This window comes from Lissotriton helveticus, chromosome 9 (assembly GCF_964261635.1).
Source record: "Lissotriton helveticus chromosome 9, aLisHel1.1, whole genome shotgun sequence".
Lineage (NCBI taxonomy): Eukaryota > Metazoa > Chordata > Amphibia > Caudata > Salamandridae > Lissotriton > Lissotriton helveticus.
In genome coordinates this window covers 143,261,925-143,285,980 of record NC_136070.1, presented here as the reverse complement: position 1 = coordinate 143,285,980, position 24,056 = coordinate 143,261,925, and the positions used below count along the sequence as shown (strand labels likewise).

The following is a 24,056-nucleotide window of genomic DNA, read 5'->3' as shown; positions in this document are numbered from 1 at the left end:
GAGAGGGATCTGCCGTCGACCCAATCCTGGTTCGTGAGCTACCACTTCAGTTGGCGTGCAGTGCTCTCGGAGATCTGGACGCAATCGGACAGGTTCCCCTGATGCTGTGCCCACTGGAACTTCAGGTCCCACTGCAAAGCCTGCACATGCCATCTGGCATGATCCACCACCAGGAGGCAGGAGGCCATCAGGCCCTGTAACCGGAGGTTCATCCTGACCAAAACCCGGGATTGAGGCTGAAAGCTCAGAATCACAGCCCGAACATCCCGGACTCGTTGTTAGAGAGGATAGACCTGAAACTGCGTCGTGTCCAGAACCGCTCCGATGAAAAGGAGCTTTTGAGAAGGAGACAGGTGTGACTTCGGCACGTTGATGGAGAACCCCAGCGAATGCAGGACGTCGGCCATAGTCTGGAGGTGGGAAACGACTGCTTGGGGCGAGCCCACCTTCAACAACCAGAAGGCGAGATAGAGGAAGACTGGAACCACTGATCTTCATAGATGAGCTGTGACCACCACCATCACTTTCGTGAACACTCGAGGGGCGCTGGTAAGGCCAAAGTGAAGCACGGTAAACTGAAAAATGCTCGAGGCCTACTGTGAACTGCAGGACGGGGATGTGAAAATAAGTGTCCTGCAAGTCCAACGCTACCATCCAGGGTCGAGAGCAGACAGGACCTGACCAGGGTCAACATTTTGAACTTCTCCTTCCGGAGGAAGCAGTTGACGGTCCTGAAATCCAAGATAGGACGCAGCCCCTTGTCCTTCTTGGGCACCAAAAAGTAGTGGGAATAGCAATCACAACCTACTTCTGGGGCAGGACATCGTTTGATGGGTCCCTTGGCCAAGAGAGCTGTAACTTTCTGTTGGAAAAGGGCCAGATGATCCCACGACATTCAATGGTACTGAGGTGGCATGGCAGGGGGTAGTCTAGAAGGGGAAGGAGTAGCCCCTTCAGACTATCTGCAAAACCCACCTGTCTGACGTGATGGTACGCCAGTGGGGGGTATGATGGCGAATCCTGCCACCCACTGCCGTGTGATGGGCCTGAAAGGTCGGACTAGGAGGGTTTGGAGGCTGCTGCAGAGGGGGCAGTGGTGGACTGGCCCGCCCGCTGGCCCCCAGAACCACAGCGGTGGTTCCCATGTCACCGGCCACACTAGGGCTGAACAGCTCACGCCGGCCTGTGGCCCTGGAAGGAATGTAGTGGGGCACACCTTCGTTAGCCACGAAAGGAGAGAGAAGCAGACAGTGCAGGGTGTGTGGTGGAGAGGCCCAAGGACTTGCCAGTAGCCCGAGAGCCCTTGAAGCACTCTAGCGCACTGTCTGTTTTGTCGCGAAAACAGGCGACGGCCATCAAGGGGAATGTCCATCAGGGTGTTCTGGACATCCCCAGAAAAGCCAGACAACCTCAGCCAGGTGTATTGTTGAAGAGCTACCGACATTGAAATCATCCTACCCAGCGAGTCTGTGGTGTCCAGTCCACAGTGGATGGTAAACTTCGCTGTGTCTCTCCCCTCGGCAACTGGACGGGAGAGAATGGCCTGGGTCTCCTCCGGGCACTGGGGCAGCACTTGCGCCACTGTATCCCACACAGCGTGGGACTAACCGCCCAACAGACATGCAGTGTTTACCGACTGCAGTCCCAAGATGGAGGAAGAAAACATTTTCTTTCCAAGTTGGTCCAGCTTTTTGGATTCCCTATCAGGAGGAGCATTGGGGAATGCGCCTTTGGATGTCGAGGCTTGGACCACCAAGCTCTCAGGGGTGGGGTGTTGGGAGAGGAAAGTGGGGTCACCCGGGGCCGGGCGGTGGTGCTGAGCAATCATCCTATCCACAGGAGCCCCTGTGTTGGGCCTGGGCCAGGTGCCCTAAAGGATGTCTGTTAGGGCTTCATTGAACAGCAGCTGGGGCTCCGAAGAGCTCACTGCTGGCTGAAGCACCTCTGTCAGGAGGTTAGTCCTGACTGCCACCGTTGGTAGCTCGAGGTGGAGAGCCTCGGCCGCCGTACACAACACCACTGGGATTGACGCTCCTTCCTCCGTAGACATGGTAGGAGGAGACAATATGCCAAGGTCTGGGAGGTATCCAGACCACCGGCATCCCCAAGTTCCTCTCTCCAGTCCGGATCATATTCCAACTGGTCGATCAAAGGGTCTCGAGGCCCCTCCCAGTCTTCTTCACCCTCCTCTGGCTGCCAATCTGGCTAAACAGTGCCAGTGTGGAACACAGGCACAAAAGTACCCATCGGTGCCGGTCCAGCTCAATGTCCACATCGGGCGGAAGCGGACGTGGTGCCGGTAGAATTGGCGCCGGTGGAGGTGTTACGAGGTCGACTGACGCCGATATGGATCCAGTCCGCGGGGCCCGAAGGCGCAGCAGAGGATTCGGGCTGCCCAAAGATGGCATGCATCACTTCGTGGAACTGACTAAGCAGGGCAGGGGTCGCGCTCGTCCCGGGAAGGCAGGAATCGACCCTGTAGCCTCCACACACGGAGCCCGGGTGGGGCACTGCCTGTACCCTTCGTCGCATTGGGCGATGGCGAGAGGAAGTCGAAGAGCGACGATGCTTCTTCAACTTCTTCTTATGGTCCAACTTACCTGACCCCGAGTGCGAAGACTTAAAAGAGGAGTGTTGATGGCTCTGCGATCCCTCGACCTCCCATGCGACCGGGACCTCGAGAGATGTGGAGCTGACTGCCGTGCCTCGAGTAGCTTTCAGGACCGCTCCCGCTAAGACTTCGGGCCATGGTTCGGCAGTCAGAGCACGACTTGGGGTCATGGTCACACTTCAGGCAGTAGAGGCACACGCGGTGCAGATCCGTCACCGACATCAGTTGGTGACAGGAACCGCAGGTCTTGAAGCCGGGCATCCCTCGTTCACCAGGAGTCAATGGACTCAAAAAATGAAGTTGACAGAAGTCGAGAAAAAGTCAGTTGAAAGTGACTGGAGGTACCGCTCTCTCCGGATCTGCGCTTGCTGCCATGGAAAAAGAAAGAACTGACGTCAGCGTGCGAGGGCGGCGTCTATGTAGCTACTGCGATGTCATCCCGGCGACCATGACGATGAACGCGTAGTCAACCGACGCCATCTTCTGACGCGCAGGGGTACTGCTGATCAAAAACTTTCCAGATCCAGTCGGATGCCTGGGGTAATTCTAAGGTAAGGAATCTATAACTAACTGTTTCTTTCAGATTTACCTGCCTTGTTTCGGTCTCAGTGTTGTTCTTCTGTCTTAATGTTATTATAAGGCTCTCTGTATATCAAGTGGTGATGTTATGCTAAGTCACTGTTTAATAAAAAGATGTTCTAAAGAAAGAAACAAGTAAGGGTACTGAACCAGATGACGTTGTGTCTGATGAGGGTGGACAAGGTGAAGATGAAGGAGCTAGAAGGTCACCATACACTTGATGATGATGATGATTATGCAGATACAGAAGACCCACCGGGTACAATAAATAGGGATGCAGAATGGAATCAATTCATAGAGCCGAAAGAAGCTAGTCTGGAACCGGAATGTAAAAGTTCACTGTCGGATGATATAGGTAGATTTCATTTCCTGACTGAAAAGTGTTAGAGCACTTCCGTCTCCCAATAAGTGTAGTTGAAAAGTCTTGCTTTCCATTTTGATTTCAAGGAGAAATCTCAAAGAAATGTTTGCTCAATAAATGTTTTAGTTCATCTGTGGGAAGAGGGTCAAGCAAAGATGCACAACAATAGAAATATTAAGCTGAATGGGGAAGGAAGTCATTAAGAAGGTCCCATCATAGGAGTAGTACAGAGGCTTGTACTCAAGGTTCTTTCTCATTTTGAAAAAATCTGGAGAGCGGCGTCCAATATTAAATCTAAGACAATTGAACCGGAGTTTACATATGATCACACTTCAGGAAAATCTTTCGTTTATAAAGAGAGGGGAGTTTGGGAGCTCAACAGAATTGCAGGATACGTTCTTCAATACCCCATTCACAAAAACTTTGGAAAAGTGTTACGATTTATTTTGCCGACAACACTACTAGTTCAAAGCCCTGCCTTTCGTTAAAAGATCAGTACCTCAAGCTTGCATGGTTCTGACAGCAACATATGTAAGGAAGATAGGCGGTATGGTGAACCAGTACCTGGAAGACTGACCTATGAAACCAAGCACACTACAGAAGACACAATGTATGGCAAGTAATACAAACAAAGTGCTTTTGAAGTTGGGTCTAGCTATCAACAGGAAGAAATCTGATCTCAAACCAAGCTGGGATTTTGTATTTTTGGGTGCAAGGATAGTAACATCAGAGGGAATGGTGTTTCTATTGCAGGAAAGAGGCAAAACGATAATGAGCAAGCATCTTTTCTAATAGGAAATTAAAATATTTCAGTGAGCAAGCTCAATGCATTTCTAGGAGCTATGTCTTCATGCATTCGGTTTCAAATGTGGCTTATACAAGGACAGTAAGGCGATATAATCCAAATAACGACACTCATGAGGAAGGTGTTGCAATAGTGGGTGCAAAACAAGAATGTGTTCAAAGGCCAGGTAATGAAACCAGAAAGACCGAAAGTCTACCAGACTACTTATGCTTCTATGGTAGGATGAGGAGCTCATCTAGACAAGATGCACGTAAATGGTTTGTCGTTAAAGCAAGAACAGCGGTTACACACACATATTGGAGTTGTGAACAATTAGACTGGCGATGAAAGCTGTTCTGCCTGTAGAGAAGGATTGTCATGTTATGGAGAGGACAGGCAATACAACAACAGTTAATGTAGAGGTTGGTGCTACTTTCAAAGGAAGCACAAAGAAGTTTGTTGAAGCTGAACACATTCCAGGGTTGCACAACAAACAGGCGGATCAGTTTAGCAGCTGTTATTTGGATACAAGTAGGAAATAGACACCATGCAATTTCACTAGGCATTTGAAAAATGGGGAAAACCAGACCGTGACATGTTTGCGACCGATCAAAATTGGAAATGGAGGAAGTTTGCAAGCAGATGGTTTTGCCCAGGAACGCAATGCATTTTAAATAAACTGGACAGAGAAGTTAATAAATTAATTCCCTGCATTACTGTTCCTAGCAAGAGTAATTTACTAGTAAAGAGAAGAGATTTGCAGGGTGCTTCTTGCAGCATCTGCAAGGCCGCTCAAACATTGTGATGCAAATCTATTGGAGTTGTGTGTGGAGAAGCCAGTACAGTTCAAACCAGATGTTCAACCACTTTCAAAGAACAAGGAATGAATACTTCACCACAAGCCGCAGTCTTTTCACCTAACAGCATGGCTCATCAGTACTTATGAGTTTGGACACTTGAACTCTTGTGAAGAGGTTCTAAGCAAAGTAAGATCTCCGGCAAAGATTAAAATGTAAAATCTGAAATGGAAATGTTTTATAATATGAGAGTATACGAGAAATCTGGATCAGAAGAATATGGAGACACATGAGTTTTTACCTTGTCTATTATATTTAGCAGGAACTGTTTTTTTGTGTCAGTTAAAGAGCACTTAGCCGCGATATCAAGATTTTTTAGATCAAATAGATCAAGTATCACTATATTCTTAGCGAGTGGTAAAGTATTTATGAAAGGATTGTTCAGAAAATGTCCTCTCTCTCCAAAGCTAATGCCAAAATAGGAGCTAAGTACCGTCTTGGCAGCTCTGATGAATTGAACCAATTCATAAAGCAACATTTGAAGTGAAAATCAGCTTTTTTGCTAGCAGTCCAAAATGTATTCCAAAGGTGAAAACTCCGCTATATTTGAAGCAGAAGATTATGTTACCAACGTTTTCTGCGAATCCAGTAACAGCAACTGGAAGGGCATTACATTCATTTGAGATAAAGGGGTCTCTAAAGTTTTATTTGCATACAACAAATGAGATAGATAAGACAGATGAACTCTTTGTAGCTTTAGGATTAGGAAGTAAAGGGACTGCAGTGACTGAACAAAAAAATGCAAACTTTATTACTACAGTACATGCTGCAATGAAGGGGCCATTGTCGAGAGTAGTAAATGCTCATTCGTCAACAGCAATGGTAATGGCAGCTACGTTCTTTACAGCAATTTCACTGAAAAACATTTGCAAGGCAGCGATGTGGAAAACGACACATACTTTTGTAAAGCATTATTATATCAATATGCATGCTAACAAGGAGACTGCTGTCTAAAGTGCTGAGAAATCTGTTTGCATAAGGTAAGCCACATTGCAAACTTCCACATGATATAGATTAGTACTGCGTTGTTAGGCGGGATTCAAGCATGTGAATCTATGAAAGATCCAATACTGGAGAAGGAAATAAGTTACTTACCTGTAACTGTGGTTCTCCATCATTAGGATCTTTCATAGATTCACATGTGGCCCACCTGCCCACCATTATAATAAGAATTTTCAAAGTTTATTAAAAAGAACTTGCACTTTAGAAAATCGAACTGTTGGAATCTTCAGACAAGTGAACCCCTGTGTGTGAAGGGCTCTAAGTGGCTGTATTTTGGTTCATGTATAATGATGTGGAACGAATGCTGCAGGTAAGAAACTGTTATCCTTCTCTAACGCTGGATCTTTCATAGATTCACATACATTAATTATGATTATCATTGGAATGTAAATCAGAATGATAACTGCAGTGGATGGTGGACACAGGATTTACCTTACGAAAAGAGGTTCTGAAACACTGCCCAGCCCACTGCTTTGTCTTTTTCAGAGCTACTGTTGATACCATAGCTGAGATAGAACATGCTCTGACATTTCTTGCCAATGGTCTATTGATGACATGGGACAAGGAGATGCGTGCTACTCTCCCTCTTGTAGAATATCTTTTCATAAGGAGGATAGCCTTATTTGGCGATCCAAAGGGTACAAACAATTGATTTGTTTGACAAAAATCTTTAGTGAGATGACGGAAGAATACGAGACATCTTCTGATATCCACTGAGTGCGGAGCTCTCTCTGCGGAATTCGCTGGAGTAGAGAAAAACGTTGTAATGAAAATCCTTTGGTATACATGAAGTTAAGAAGGTACTCAGAAAATAAATTTAGGGATCCTAGTCCACACTGTCTCTAGAAAAATGGAAGAAAGCACTTGCAAATCATGTGCTCTTCTTATATAAGAGACTAACAGCAGGAAAGCAAAGAGTGCTGATAGAATGGTATTACACTCCCACTCCAGTAAAATCTTTGTCTTAGAAGGAAACAAATTTGAAAAGGCCCATCATGAACTCTTTGATTATTCTTTCTGAATACACACAATCTTTGTTTGGGGTTCTCAGAAATCTAGAGAGATCATAGAGGTTAACCTTCATAGATGTAACATTTGCTTTTCTTTTTTGCTAATGACAATAATCTTTTCTATTTCATATTGCAAGTCTTGGCGGTTAAAGGTATGCTTGACATTTGTAGTATCTTTTAGAATCAGCTGGAAATGCTTAAAAGACCAAACTCTAGTTCTTGAGGAGGCAGGCCGTTAAAGTAGGGATTGAGGATCATGGTGATCAACTTGACTTTTGTTCCTTGTTAGCAATTTGGAATTTGTGCTGAAACGAATCAGCATTTCGAATGACATGTTCCAGAGCTCTGTGAACCAGCACAAGCTGGTACCACAATGATTATCTTGCAAATTTCTTTTTGAATTTTATGCAGGATTGGAGGGAAGGTGTTTAAGAATTTTCCCTCCTATTCATTGAAAATGCCTCTCCATCTGACCTTAGGCCTAGCCAACTGCTTGCAAATTTCTTGTTTTCTTCTGATAGATCAACAAAAGGGGAGCAATTCATTAACTCTGATTCATAAATTCAGATAATCCCACCCTAAAAAAAAAACAATAAGCATGCAATAAGGCGAGCAAACCCCTACAGACTCCTCATGCTTTTTTATACAAAAGTAATTGGAATGTCCAACATTGGTGTGCCCCATTTTAGGAAGACTAGTGTTAATTGTTTGCTGTCTATTTCTTATTCTTGACAATTTGTCTAGATAGCGTCTGCTCAATATGCCTGCTACATTGTTGAGTATTCCCTGCTCATGTTCTGCTGACAATTTGACTTAGTAGCCCATTTCTACACTTTGAGTTTCTCTCGACAAGGGCTGGGATCTCATAACTCCTTGCTTCCTTATATAAAGCATGGTAGAGGTGCTGTCTGTATGAATCAACACATGCCTTATCTGTTCTGCCAGGAAAAAAATACTTTGAGGACTAGTCTCACTGATCTTAGTTCTAGAAGGTTTATTTGACACTTGAGTTCTGTCTCGGACCATAAACTGTTGGTGTTCAAATTCAGCATGTCAGTTCCCTATCATGTTAATGAAGCGCCTGTAGTCAGAATCTTTGAGGTTTTGAAGGGACTAATGGTTAGTATTTGAAAATGTTCTTACCACTATGGGTGAACATGTTTCATCAATGGTGACATGTGTATTACATTATTTCAATCATCTGTTATTTGAAGCCACTGCGTATTCAGCTGCTCTTGAATTATCCTTATCCTCAAGCAACATTGAACTACGAGTAAGATACATGGCGACATGGTCCCCAAAGCTGACTTGACGATGTGCATCATTGTCTTGCATACTGATACTAAAACATTTGCTTGCCGTATCAGTTTCTTTCCCATCGATTGGGATGGAAAAGCTTTTTCCTTGCTTTTGGTACCTAAGAAAATCACGTCCGTGGATTGAAAAAGGCTTGATTTTGTTGGGCTGATAGCCAAGGCTCAAAAGGGTTGCTACTGTTTTGTCAGTCACGTGCTGGCAACTCTGGTCCTTTGATTAGCCAGTCATCTAAGTAGGGATAGACTATGCAGTTGTTCCTTTATAGCTATACCGCATTGGGGCTGTGAAATCTATGAATGCACAAAGGGCTGATTTAAGTGGAAAATGTAGTATCTTGAATTGGTAGTGATGGCCTGCTACCATGAATCATAGTTACTTTCTGAGGTTCACATTTATTGGGATGTAAAAGTACTCCTCTTTGAGATCAAGGGGATGTTGGATAATCTCCTTTCCGCAGAAAGGGCAGAAGGTTTTGGAAGGTTATCAGTAGGAAGCTCTGTTTCTTTATAAATGTATTTATTTTTCTGAGGTCTAAAAGTGGCCACCATCCTCCTGATTTCTTCAATAAAAAAGCCTTGAAAAGAATCCTAGCTTCTTCTTTAATGTTGGAACCTGCTCTATATTTCCTTTCTTCAGTAATTTGGAAAACTCCTGAAGCAATTATTTTAGGTGTTTGAAGAAAAACCTCTACATTTATTTCCAGAAAAGGAACAACACGAACTCCAGTGTACAACTAAATGTGACTATGTCCAAAACCCACTTATCAAAAAGTGATTATCTGCCAGTTTCTTAAGTAATGAGATATTCTTCCACCAACGGCCAGCTTGAGATGAGCAGATATTGAGCTTATTGAGTCAGTTCTTCTGCATATGTAGTCTTACTCTGATGCCTGGTTTTCTTTTCTTTGCTGTAACGACTTCCCTTGCCGATTATGCCGTTGCTGTGGCCTGTTTTGGTGGCCATTGTTGCCATATTGCTTGCATTGGTGAAAGTAGTTTCTCTGTTGGAATAGTACCCGATTCTGGCATATGTAGCAGCGAAAAGACTATCTAATTTGGAGAACACCAGGTGGCTTGGCTGTATAGGTGTTAATTAACTGAAGTGAATCGTCAATCTTGCTGGCAAAAATATTATTAAGGTCAACAAGTATATTCATTATCTTCAACCTCAGATCTGTAAGAGGTCCTCCTCAGCCAACCTTAACGTCACTTGTTCTCCATTAATAAATAATAGCGTTCATTTTCGGACTTTCATTATTTTCTGGTAAACTATCAATTTGAGGACCCAGATGACTCCATAATTGCCTATCATATCTAGCCACCATGGCTGACGCATTTGTGATCTTTACTGCGTCACTGACATGCTTTCCAAGGAGCCCCACTTTCTTCCCTTTGTTTTCATCTGAGCTGTGCACAGCATAGAAGGATTACGGGATCTCTGTTGGACCACTGCAGATACTACTGATTCAGTTTTAACTTGATTCAGAATGCAACCAGGCACTGAAGAGGTTTTTTCTTACTTCTTCTCTATTCAGGACAAATTGAAGGAAGTTACAGCCATATTCATTATCATCTGCTGGGCTTCTTCCCAAATGCAGTTTAATATGGATATGGACCTTGCATAGCTGTTTAATGTCTCTTTAAAATCGAATAGAAAACACAGTTTTTCAATCGCAGAAATAGGTAAATGAAAGGAATATAGCATATGCACTACTTGTAACTGTGGTAAATTTAAAATTTATCAGCCCATGTGACTTATAAGATGGTTTGTTCTGATGATCATATTCATCTTTCTTTCCTCCACAACCTCCACATAATCTACATATTTAATGTTTAAATCTATTGGGTTTGTAACTTCTCGCTCGTCTCAATGACAATTTTTTTTCCCTGAAAACACCTGAATCTCATCTCAATGCTGGTCTTTGTCTTCACATTCCTGCCCGACAAAGAATCATTTTCGATCTTCTTAGGGTCATAAAGGAATATGGGAAACAATTAATGACTGCGATGGTAAGACTTTAGGTAGAGGCAAGATTGCTGATGCCGAGGAAACCAAAAGATAATACTGGCATTATCACGGACAATGATTATGTGGTAGATGTACAAGTGGCTGATGTTGGGAATTTCGTAGACTGCTTTGGATCAGATGATGATCATTTCGTCGACAGAGGCTGCTTATAGGACAACAATAGTCTCGTCAACAAAGGACACCCCGTTTTTGTCAATGAAAAGTGTCTCATCAACAGAGCGTGATATGCTCCTCACCGTCTCATTGATGATATATTTGAAGTTGTTGATGGTTATCTTGACTTTGGTTGTGGTTCTTGCTTCATTAACAGTGCAGCAGTCTTTGATGAGGGTTGAACGGTGCCCTCCATAGGGAGTGATGGCAAAAATATCTTTATATGCTGCGCTGTGTGTGAGAAGGTCTTAGATTTCTTTTTAATTTTAGCCTCACATTCCTGAGGTAATGCTCTTTTAGTTTTTTCTAGAGTGGCATTTTTCCTCACCTATGGTATTTCTTAGGAATGTCAAATAGCAGCTGTCTAGATGTCAGACCCTTAAAGGCGGGCCTACTCGCAAGCTTGGAAGACAGTCTTTGTCTTCTTTTGAGCTGGTTTTGATGACTCACGTTGGGCCCCAGAGGTACAGGCCTTAGACATTTCCACAACAACAGCATACACCATTCTTCTCTCTCTATCTTTAAGAGTCTTTTGCAAAAAAAAGTCATGCACGTGTCACATTCAGCAGGAGCATGACCTGGGTGGAGACAGTAGAGGCATCTGGTGTTTTCTTTCCACAAGTTTTGCAGACTTTCAAAAAAGTCTCTTTCATAGCGGTCTGCCATCCTGTTTCTGAAGCTTTTAGTAGCTTAGAATGTTCAAATCTTTGATTTCCTTCATGAAATCGAGACATCTCTTGAGCATTCCTCAACTGACCATGTGTGGGGAAAAATTTGACAGGTGAGATATACTTTAGCAGGGAAGCATGTGAGGGGCTGGGTCTGTGATTGACTGGTGTTAGGGTCATTTATAACGAGGTAGATGGGATGCAAAAGTGTTTGCATTTTTCAATGTTAAGTATAAAGGTACAATGCTATGCTAATATTATTTAATGAGGGTTCCAAGCCTGCCGATAGGGAATAATCTAAGCATGTGAATCTATGAAAGATCCAATGTTGGAGAAGTCCGTTTTTCTTATTATGAGAGGCATGGTAAATGCGCCTGACTTGCCCCACCCCACAGTTACAGATACTGGGCGTAGCGGTAACCCTGGAGGTGGGTAAAATACAATGTAAGTTGAATGACGAGAGTCAACTCAAGAATTACTGAGGGAAATTGGGAAATCAGGATAAGAATCTTCCAGTAATTGCTAATTTTTCCCACAGCCTTTCAACATGAAAATTTCAACTGTTTTCAAGAATCAAAATCTCTAAGTGAAAGTAAAGAGATTCACGTGTTGCTGGAGGATCTCATAATTGGATTAACGCCCTCAGGCCTTGATATACATCTGTAAAGAAATTGCTGTCCAGAGTTTTTCATTTTTGATTTATGGTTTTGAGAAGTAATGTACCTTGGATGAAATTGCTAATCCGGGCCGAAATTTCTGGATGACATTTATAAAAATGGCGGATGTATTACAGTGATGAACCATGAGACCTATATATTTAATTTTGATGTCAAAAAGTAGGTTTTTGAGGATCAAGTAGTTTTGCAGAGACCGAAAATATCTCCTCAGAGAAACACTTCCGCCATTTTCCAAAGAGGCAGATCTACAATGATGTGTTTTAGCCATCATATTGGTAATTTATTTTAATATTGGTTTTTATTTTCAGGTGTTCCTTTGATTCAGATTTGTAAACATGACCGAAGCAGGTGGTATCAGAGGATCTTTACCTCCTGACAGTGTTGCTAACTACAAAATCTGAGTACTCCTTCAACAAAGAAAAATGTGTGATATGCCAAACTACTCCGAAAGAAAAGCTAACATCAACAGCTGGTAACTACTGTTACCATCTCAAACATCCATCCACCGAGATCAGTAAATAGAGTGCTTACAAGTGGCATAAAAGCAGCATGAAGAGCAAAATAAAAACAGGTAATTATTATTAGAATAAAAGGAACTGCAGCAGTTACAGTCTTACGGGAAGAACTCGGCATTAAAGATGAAGCTCAACAGGAGCTCGTGAGCAAGGTGCTCACTACCCGGCAGCAGGCGGCCAAGCAACATCATGGCAGCACTGTGATACAGAGAGGCATGCTGGAAGTGATCCGGGCACGCAACTGCCTAGGGAGAAAAGAATGAAAATAAAACATGGAATATAGTGAAGCACTTCTTTTGAAAACTACAATACAGAACTAGCATAATCATTGTTAAAATCAAAAACTGCGGTGAGCAAAGTCATTGTAGTGTAGCTCCTATTTTCCCAATAGGCTCTGCGCATTGGAATAGTACCTACAGCAGTAAAGGCCTAGGCCAGACGTTAACTAGGTCTACTACTGTCGAAACTAGACTTAATTTTTGGGTTTGCCAGCTAAGCTCAGAGTTCGCTAGAAACTTTCTCGAATGTTCAAGGAAGGATGAACTCCCCTGATTAGACAAGAAGGGATTTAGTTTCTGACAACCATAGAACATGACAACTTTGCTCTCCCCTAATCAAGAGTCAATCTCGAGAGTCGTGTGAGCACAAGGCAATTATTTTACTCAGTCAGTACGTGCATTCTTAGTCTCATCAGAATGTAGAGAAAAGGAAGAGACGGGCGTGTTCAATAAAAGATGTTATTTATTGATCAGTCTCTTTTCTCGTACAAGAGAAATGGATCGATATTATTGCAATACTTATAGTTAAGTAAAGTGCATACATTAGAAGCAATAGTATAAAATAATACTGTAAAAACATTGATATGGTTTCTGAGCCATATGATGTTTAAAATGATTAAAATATATTTACATACACATATACATTTGACTAAACGTACTCAACTGGTGTTTCTAAATACGCCTACCCCGTGTACCTGACCTAAGTCTAATGCGTGGGCGGGAATAGAAAGTTACAGTTTAGTTTAAGTTTGTTTTTGCCAAGTGAATAACTAAAGAATTCTCTAGGAGGGGTTATTCAGTTCTGTACCTGGAATTTAGGATGAATGAGGAATGGTATCTCTTTCTCTGCTCTCGATATTCCAGGCTGCCTGCGAGGGCTGCCCAGAAGCGCCGGTGCTGGGTCTCTCGGCTTGAGATAGCAGCGCGTCTCTCAGCGCGTCAGGAAGGCGGGGCTGCTGCCTGCGGGGTCTGCTTCTGCTCTCGGCTTCGGCAAGTATGGCTGCTCCGTCTTGTCACCACGCGTGTGTTTGCATAGGGCAAGGTCGGCAATATTTATACCTTAAAGGTGCCGAGATTGACGTAAGGATGGACATAGGTACGTCAATAAAGATGTCATACGACTTGCTCGTTAGCACATTCTTTACTAAAGTTCTCTGTGAAATCAAAACAATGGCCGCACGGATTATCCAGGTTGTCATAGGTTTGATTTGTTATGAGAACGTCGTATGCCTTATCAGGGGCTGGAGGAATATCGCTTGTCTAATTAGATCTCAAGCGTTATGACCTAATCAGATAACACGTTCCTGTGCCGTAGTGTGACTGCGTCAGATAACGGTATCTGCATCATGGGGGATTTCTTGCCTCATGGGCTGACTGTTAGTTAACTAGCTAGTAAGTTTAACCAGAATAGGGTCAGGAATAGGGGGATCGAATCAGAACCTATAGAAATACACGACACCCACTCCACGCTAACTATGGTCATATCTACTAATCTATGCATAGTATAACATAGTACAACATACTATAGAGTATAGTGTATACCTTACCACCCCAAAATACATAAATGCATTTTGAAATTTTCAAATATACTGAAAAATTGCAGTCATATATATTGTATGCACTTAAGCTATGAATTAAATGCAAAAGTAAACACGCATTGTTATGCATTATTGCTTGTTGGTATATGAGAAATACACATGAAATGGCTCTTAATATGGCTATACAGAAAAAAAGTCGAAACCATTTCATCACATAAAATATATTGTGAACATACCAGCGGGCAGCTAAAGTCTATAAAGTCTATAAAGTATCTAAAATAGAAATCTTAGTTCTCTAGGAATAGTCTCTTACTTTAAGCAGAAAATCAGTGTCCCGGGAAAAAATATATAGAAAAATATTTTAGGGGCTTGCTGAAAAAAGTTGCTGTCCGTGAACTGGATTGTAATTGTTCATGTGACTTTATTTTTAAGTTGAAGGCCGGATTCAGGGAACGCCGTGTGCGAGTTTACTCAAAAGTCTCTATTTCTGTTCCGGAGAGAACATCATATCATTCAGGCTTTCGAAAAAACTGTCAACAGCTTCATGGGAAAGTTCCTCTAAGTCGGAAATAGGGGTAACCATGCATTCATGCGCATGATTGTCTCCATTGACATTCTGATTTGCATTGCTGACAGAAGGTCGTACCTGTTCGATGCTGCTTTCATCTTGAACTTCACTACTCTTCAATCGCAGTGGTGAAGATTCCAGGAATGCCGTCATCAGAATTGGCAGCCTTTGAGGGCAGCACAGTGCGTGAACCTTGGTAGGAACCAACAGTGTATCTGCATCCACCGGCGCATCCGATTGTAGCGTCAGACAGGTGTCTAACACGCATTCTTCTCCGCATAGCAGACACCTTAGTACAGGTAAAACACACCTTTGCCACATTGGTCGAAATGATAGAAACCAAGTCATGTTTAGGTCTCTAAGCCGGGATAGTCCCAGGATTTTTGATATCCGGTCCCGGTATCCAATGGCTAGGATCGTATCTTCCATTGTCGCGAGAGTTTGATCTGTGACATGGGTTGCCATAACGAAAAATAAGGACTAGGAATAGGATTCCTGCAATTAGTCCTAGGATCAGGGGAAGTCCGCCAAAAATCGAATGGACGAAATCTGGAAAAATACCCAGTATGGCTTTGAATGGTGTTAATGCCATCGAAAATACTGTCTTAAATACCTTTGAGACTCCTGTGGTATCAGAAATATTTAAGATTTCGCTCAGGATTTCCGCGAAATGTACGGGGGAATTAGTTGATAATAATGTATGTATCTCTGCAGTCGTCCTTGCGACTTGTAGATCATACGTTTCTTTAGATGACGTGAGCCTTGTAGGCGTCTGAAGAAGCACTGTTTTCATTCTGCTTAAAGTGTCTATTCGAATAGAAGTAATTTTCAAACTGGGCCATGCCCTCGCCTCCCTGTCTGGAAAGGAGCTGGGGAACAAAGAACGTCCACAGCACTTGACCTTCGCCGTCGTAGTGACGAGATAAGGAGTCCCGGGCATAAGACTACAGCATCTGCGGTCTACAATAAGAATGTAACTCCCATTATAGAGTCTTTGAAAGAATGGTTCTATTTCAGTTGCAGGTGCGCCTTGCTGGTGACATGAAAGGTTGTATGAATTCCCTTCACAGGCTCCGTGCAAACTAATACCGTTACACAGAAGCGTGCCGCTTAGTGACATAGCACAATTGATGCCACTAAGAAACACTTTCTGTCCTTTGTTACTGATACATGCATGTGAATAGGGCAGGTTCCATGTTGTTTTAAGGTACCCCTTTCCCAATTTCTCGTACATGCCAGCCTGTATATATTTTTGGCAGTATTGAAACCTGAAGGTTGAGATTGGAATATTTATGATTCCGTGGATTATCCATTCACTGACAGGTCGTTCTGACATTGTCAACGGTAATCTTTCTAGTTTTTCAATGCTCAAGATTGTATAATCAGCACCCTTCTGCGCCATACCGATTTGTCTATCAGTAAGGTTAAAGATTTGAAATAGTGACGTTGTGTTGATTAAACGCCAAGGCACATAGCCTGAACGCAGATTTTGTAACGTCCAGCCAAGCTGTACAATAGAACGCAATTGTGACTGACCATGTTGTAATAACAGTAAGTCTTGCGATAATATATCGATTGCTGAAGACACAATGCTGTCCAATGAAAAAATTCTGGAGGACAGAGTCCTTAACCCATTGTCCACTACAGAAAGTGATTTTTCCAAATTAATACGGTCAATTTCCCGTATTCTTTCTGCTGTCTCAATTTGAGTAACCTTCCAGGCCTCATTGTATGCTGCATATACAGAGGCTGCTATGAAACGCTTTTGACGCTGTTTGCGTGGTCCCATTATGAAATCACGCAAGTCAGCACCATCAGTAAGTAAAGTTAGGTGTTGCTTAATTTCAGGCAGTGTGGAAGTTTGTAGCCATTGAAGGCATAATTTGCCCACACTGTAGGTTGTTATTATCCCTGGGTGATGTCTTTGGGGATATCTAGGGTCTGGCCTGTTCATTTTGAAACCCTGTGTTTTATTCAGGAATCTATCTTGACAGTTATTTGTATCTGTGGGCCAGATCAACCATTGTTTCCAATCAGGATGTGTTCTGTTTTGGTTAAGTATATGGTTTATGTCTATTTCTTCATCTGTTTCAGAGTTATTGCTAAACATTGTTGGCTTTGGAATAGACAGGTTATTTAAATCTTTGATTTTGGCTAAGCCAAGACAGGTGGTTTGTTGAACGGTGTCATTTAAAAATATCATTTGTTCTGGGATCATGCAGGCTCTAAACAAAGCTTCTATACCCTGTACTTGCCATTCTTTTGTACCCCAAACACTTTTCAAATCAACATGTTTGTCCCAATAATCAAATCCAAAAGTATTCATTTTTTCAAAGAAAGAATCTGAATATATCAATTTTGTGTTGGTTATCATGGTTTTCATCCCTGTCTTGTTTGACAATTTGTAATAAAATGTTTCAGCATTAGTTATGTTAAAACCTGAAAAATATGAATATTTGCCATACACGGTTCTAGAGCTCCCTTTTGGAGGTGTAGCACAATGTTCCCATTGATTAAAATTTAAAACATTTCTAGGTTGTGCAGATTTATGCAAGAAATGGTTACCATAATGGTTATAGCAGTACATGCTGTCATAATTTGTAGAACCCTGCAAATAATCATGTTTTGTAAATTTAGCAGACATTACTAAGTCAGACATCATATTGTTTATACTTTCAAAGTCCCAATCATCAGCAAATGAGTTTGGTTTTGCAAAGTCACTCAAGGAGATCTTGATTTGGTGTGGATATTTCAGGATCTCGACCGGACCATAAATTTCATAGTCAGTGTTGTCCCAGGCTACCCCACCAGATATTGGAATTGCTGTGAAGTTGGCTGAAGAAAGTTCTGAAGAAAGTTCTCTTTTCTCGACGTGTGAAGATGTGTGTGGTTTGAGGACCAAGTTGATGTTCTGACTTGCTGTGTCCATTTTAGCATATTTTCCCTCAATGAAGCGTCCCAAGGTAAATACCATGATGAGCCAAAGTATGAGGATAAATGCACCAAAACCCACCCAAAATTCAATCCATGGAGAAACTAGATATGTTTCTTTCAGTTGTTTCAAAAGTTCCTTCGCTTTGTCTTTAAAGGATTTTGATGATGGCTGTGTCTTTTGTTCGCTGAAGCCTTCAGAGGAATCATCGAAGTTGATGAAGTAACCGGATGCAGTTCTGTCAATTGTTCCAATTGGTTCAGGATTTTTGTTTCTTGCATTTTCACTTGGTACTTCTGTATAGATTGGTGTGTCTCTGCTAAATGTCTTTATTTGGGTTTTCAGAGGTCTAAGTTCTATTGCATTGTTGCATAGTCCTTGTTGTTCTTCTGTAGGCGTTTCGAATGTGATGAGCCTCTTTGATAGGACCTCTGTACTGGTAGCAAACCTTGGTGTTCTGCTACTTATTGGGAGTCCACTTGGCCTACTGTTGGTTATCGGCCACATGTTGTGGTTTTACCAGGTCGATGGATACAACTCGGTTCTCCTTTTTTCCAGCAAGTGGCGGTAGTACAACTGATCTTGTCCCGTTGACAGACAATACAGGAACTGCTTTTCTGTAAGAAGGCCCAAATTCCTTCTTTACCGCGATCTTCTCCCTGACTAGATCCCCGACTTTTGGAATCCAGACAGGTCTTGCTGGGACAGGTGGTGATTCTTCAGTGGTCGTTGGCTGTTCTTTCAACTGTATGTTGCTCAGGTCTTTTCTTGTTTTGTTTAAGTCCTGCAAAATAGCCAAACGGTCTTTGACATCAAAGCTTTTTTCTGTTACCACTGAAGTCTGACTATCAAGGTCAGAGATCAACATCCTAGTTCCGAATAATAATTCGTACGGACTGAATCCCTTCAGAGAATTTCTTGGCAAGTTATTTAGACTACGTTGGACACTTATTAGATGTTTGACCCACCCAGCTCCCGAACCTAATACCTTTGCCGTTATAGATTGCTTTATGTCACGGTTTTTTCTTTCAACAATTCCGTTCCCCTCAGGGTGAAATGGACAAGAGTACCGCAATTGCACGCCCATGCTGACCATGGCCTCCTTATAAGCCCGAGAGCTAAAAGCAGGACCATTGTCCGAATGCAGAATGCCAATTGCGTATGTGCCGATAAAGACCCGCAAATCTTTTATAACAGTTCTGGCGTCAGCCGTTCGCTGGGGCCACATCCATATGAATCTCGTGCATGAGTCCACTGCGACCAAGATATATTTATAGTTACCGTCCCTTTGTAAGGGACCACAGTGGTCTAGATAAACACAGGCTAATGGTTTATCCGAGATTAGAAGGGGCGTCTGTGCTGGACGTCTCACAGTTGATACTTTCATTTTTTGACATATTTCACATGCTAGAACATAGTTCCTTGTTTGTCTTCTCATTTGGGGCCACCAGTATCTCTGTTTTAATAATGATACTGTGGCTGAGACGCCAGCATGGGTAGAAGCAAGCCCTTCGTGTGCCGCTATTATTAGTCCTAATCTGTGTTCCATGTTTGGAATTGCCCTATCCCCCACTCCAGGGATTTGAGCAAAAGGAACATTGTTTTCATCTGTTATGTATGAGTACTTTAATGGAAAGCCTTTAGGGAGTGGTTCTATCGAATCCTTTTCAGAAGCGCTGACAGCTTGTAATATTTCGCTGTCTATTTTTGTTTTGGACCGGGTGATGGCAGCTACGGAAGCCGTTTGCACAGCTGCCTTCGCGGCCTCATCAGCCAATGAATTCCCTGCAACGTGAACGCCATCACGTTGATGACTCAGTGTATGTATCACGTGAGTCTTTGGTAGTTCTTTTTGTAAAAGAGCTACTTGTTCCCATAGCATTTTATGCTTGATTGTGCCTCCTTTCGCATCCTTGAAACCATTTTGAAGCCAGATCTGCAAGTATTCATTATAAGATTGAACGCAATAATACGAATCGCACACTATGAGTGTGGGGAATTCTCGATCGGTATTTTCAAGCGCCATCTTGAATGCTAGTAATTCAGCTCGCTGAGCTGTGCAATCTCCTAGAGATTGGGTCTTAGTTAGGGTTGGTTTAAATTTCCCTTCGTGCCAACGACCTTTAACAATCGCGCACGCAGCACTGTAAGCTTGTTTACCCCCTACTGCGGGTTGTGCTGATCCGTCTGTATATATTATACAGCCGTATTGGTCTAGAGGCAGAATTTCGGTTGGCAGAGGACATTCGAATTCATATTGTAGAAATTCTTGTGTTTTTAAGTAAGGATCAAATTCGTACACCACGTCTGTTGCAGCAAGAGAGTTAGCCCATTGTATCCATCTCGGATGGAGTGCTTTCGCATTAGGAATGCTTGCCTTTGTTACCGCCTCTAAGGCTGGTATTGGTGTCACGATTATTATTCGTTTACCTTGTGCCAGGGCTCGTTCTTTTGCTATAGCTGTCTGTGTTGCTGTAAGAATTTTTTCCGTTGGGCTAAATTTCATTTCAGCCTTAGTGTACAAGTGCGATTTAAATGCAATTGGTACCTTATCTCCCTCATTAGAGGTTAGGTATGTGAATCCGCATCTCCCTGGGATGACTCGGATCACAAGGTTGCGTGTATTATCACGGGTTTCTAATTTTGTTTTAATTAGCATGTCTGTTTGTAAGGATCTCAAAATTTCTGTGTGTGCTTGAGTCCAACTGGATCTTTTAAAGTCTGGTTTAATTAGATCGTAAAGGGGTTTGACCCTTTCTGCGTAATTTGCAATGTAAGTTCTTCCGAAATTTAGGAAGCCTAGAATTGACTGTAGGTTTTTTAGTGTTTTAGGAGCTTGGATTACGGCACATTTCTCTAGGAAATTGTCTGCCAGGCTTTTGCCTTCACTTGATAACTCATATCCTAAGAATAGGACCGTCAGATGGGCAATTCTGGACTTTTTGAAGTTGAATTTGTAACCCTCTGCAGCGAAACCAAGTATTATGGTGTTCACTCTTTTCAAGTGAGTCTCCAAGTCATCATCTGTTAAGTAAATGTCATCGACATGAGATAATGCTTCATCATCATATAGTTGTAGTAATTCTGTTACTCTCGCTGAGAATACCCCCGGGCTGTTCTTGTACCCCTGGGCTAACCGACAGAATTGTTTTTGAGTGCCATTTACTGAAAATGCAGTTAAATATCTGCTCTCTGGTGCTATGTTTTGACAAAAGAATCCGTTGGAGATGTCCAAGGTTGTTTTGTATTTTTTGCGCACTATGTTATTCATTAGTGCAGCACTGTGTGAGTTTTGCACTGCAAAAGTTTTGCAACATGTGTTAAGGTGTCGGTAATCCAAAACTAGACGGTACGAATTGTCTGGTTTGGAGACCGGAAACAAAGGATTGTTCATTTGTGAGGTGCAAGTTTCAATCACCCCCTGGTATTCTAGCTGATCTAGTATTTCATTTACTTGTTTTTTAGCTTCTTGCTTAATTGGGTACTGCCTTTGTGCAGTAGGTTGTGATTTTAACTGGACTTTGTGAGGAGGAGAATCCTCATCCCATCCTACGTGATTTTTATATAAAGCAGGTGCTAAGGCCACTGCCCACTTTCTAGCAAGTGTGTATTTTTTATGAATCGGTATTTGATTCGAGAAGGCAGGCATAATTACTTCTTCGCCATGAGGGCACTCCCTGACAAACTCCGGTGGGCAGTCTTTTTCAGCTAGAAGGATGTCATAGCCCTTGGATAGGTTATCCCAAAATAGTCCCCTTATTTTCCTAGTCTTATCTCCCTCTATACGTAATGTTATCTCGTATATTTTGTGGGGCTTGCTAACTCTGGTATCTGCAGTTTCCACTTGAAGGTATTCATTCGTGTCCACTGTCTCCAGATGATTCATAAGGACTTTGCGAGCTATGCTCACCTCTGCTGCGCTGTCTAGCATTGTCTGAGCCCATTCTCCGTTTTTCAGTTGTGTCCTCAGTATTCTCGGCATTGTTAACTACCTTGATACTGGCTACCTTCTTTTTTGGAAATTGTGATTTCTTTTTCAGTTGAGCAGGTTCCTTGTCTTTGGACTTGGCGTGCTCTTCTGATCGTCCTCTTCTTTCCGATTTCTGCGAGGAATTCTGAAAAGATTGAGACGGACGTGTATCAATGTCTTGATATCTATCAGGTTTTTTAATATTATCCCTATTTCTAAGGTTATATCTATTCCCAGAGGGTTCACTCTGAGGTGACCTTTGTCTCGGGTTTGGAGATTTCTCTCTTCGCCTAGGAGACCTTCCTCTGGACTGGAATTTCTTTTCTTTAGGATTGGATTGTTTATTTCCATCCCAGTTCTTTTTTGGTGAATTATTATTAAAAAAATATTTTTTCTGGACTTGTAGTCAGTTGCGGTTTTACTGGTATTCCACCTAGACTATCTCTGCCTAGTTCTTCATAGGATTTTTCTATGATTCTGGCAATTTCAGCTGGTTGGTCTGCTATATCTGTCTCTTTTAACCTCTGGCGGATCGCCACGTTTGCTGCTTCACCCTTTATGTTGGCTAGTAATATAGCCGAGACCTGCTTGAAGTCTTTCAGTAATTTCATACCAAGAGTTAAAGCAGGTTCTGGACCGTATTCATCTTGAATTTGTTTTAGCACATCTGGTATTACCGAAATGGATGGAACACCGTGCGTTTTTGTGTAGATTGAAGCAAAGACCGTACCCCAAGTGTCACAGTCCTCAATGTGTGGTGCGATTCCCATTGGGAGACATATAGTCAGAATCCTGTGCTTTTCTAATGGGGTGGTGTCAGGAAACACCGCCTCTATTTGGGTGATTTTCTGTGCCAACCAGAATGGTATCTGTTCCCGTTTAGCTGGAACTTTACCTAGGCAGGATTGGATGTTCTGTGGTGTGATTTTATTTGTGTTCCCCTGGTGAGGGGTCAGCTGTGGAATTTTAATCGCTGGCTGAATTGTTGAAGTCCGCATTACATACTGAACTAATTGTCTGTGAATTTTTAGTAGTTGTTTTAGCTGTATTAATAGCTCTGGTGCAGTCATCTCGTCGATGTCTGGATGTGGTGTGTATCCGGCTAAGACCGGCCACGTTGCTCCTGGTCTTCCTAAAGGACCGAGCCTTGTAATGTGATTATTATGTTTTAGGGCGCCATCAAATAAGAGCAAATGCTCTTGGAATTTGAGTGGTACTTCCACCTCCTCGAAAGGAGTGTACGTTTCAGGAGGTTCCTCTACTTTGTAATAGTGGAAGTACTTTGTTACAGCATTTGCTGCTGGAAAATGTATCCATGTATAGTATACCTCTGTCTGCCGATATTCGTGTGCCTCAATTACGAATATGACTGTGCCACCTCTAGGTGTCAGTCCATTTTCTATAAGTTTTAAGGTTATAGATCTCCTTTTGGCGACCTGGATGAGTATTATATCCGGGTCTGCTGTTTGCATGGTAGCATCAGCATCTGCTATTTCAGTAGCTAATCTAATTGCCTCTCTTTCTCCATCACTGTCTCCCATTTTACTGACAGGATGGTATTATTTTTATTTGCAGATCAGGTTTCTTTATGGAAACAGAGATTAGGTGCACAATATTTTGGAACTGTTTTATCCTTCAACGTTGACTAGACCAAGAACCATACATAGGAGTTCCCTCCTGCGAGGTTTTGGAGGATATAATAACCTTTCACCCACTCCAGACGTCTTTGGAGTATTTGGGAGAAGGGGTCTGAGTGAGAAAGCACGACTGAGTTACTCTAAATGTCTTACGTTAGTTTTATCGCCCTTTCCAAACACGTTGGGCGCCATGTAGTGTAGCTCCTATTTTCCCAATAGGCTCTGCGCATTGGAATAGTACCTACAGCAGTAAAGGCCTAGGCCAGACGTTAACTAGGTCTACTACTGTCGAAACTAGACTTAATTTTTGGGTTTGCCAGCTAAGCTCAGAGTTCGCTAGAAACTTTCTCGAATGTTCAAGGAAGGATGAACTCCCCTGATTAGACAAGAAGGGATTTAGTTTCTGACAACCATAGAACATGACAACTTTGCTCTCCCCTAATCAAGAGTCAATCTCGAGAGTCGTGTGAGCACAAGGCAATTATTTTACTCAGTCAGTACGTGCATTCTTAGTCTCATCAGAATGTAGAGAAAAGGAAGAGACGGGCGTGTTCAATAAAAGATGTTATTT

The 24,056-nt window shown here is 42.5% G+C and overlaps 1 protein-coding gene across 2 annotated transcripts in view; it reads right to left on the bottom strand.

Moving 5' to 3' along the window:
• Positions 1-24,056, bottom strand: part of RPAP1 (RNA polymerase II associated protein 1) — a 334,836-nt gene that overhangs the window by 13,947 nt on the left and 296,833 nt on the right. For both annotated transcript variants that reach the window (XM_078659654.1, XM_078659653.1), the window contains exon 21: positions 12,665-12,807. In XM_078659654.1, coding sequence (XP_078515780.1) covers positions 12,665-12,807 — 143 coding nt within the window. The remainder of the gene's footprint in view (positions 1-12,664; positions 12,808-24,056) is intronic.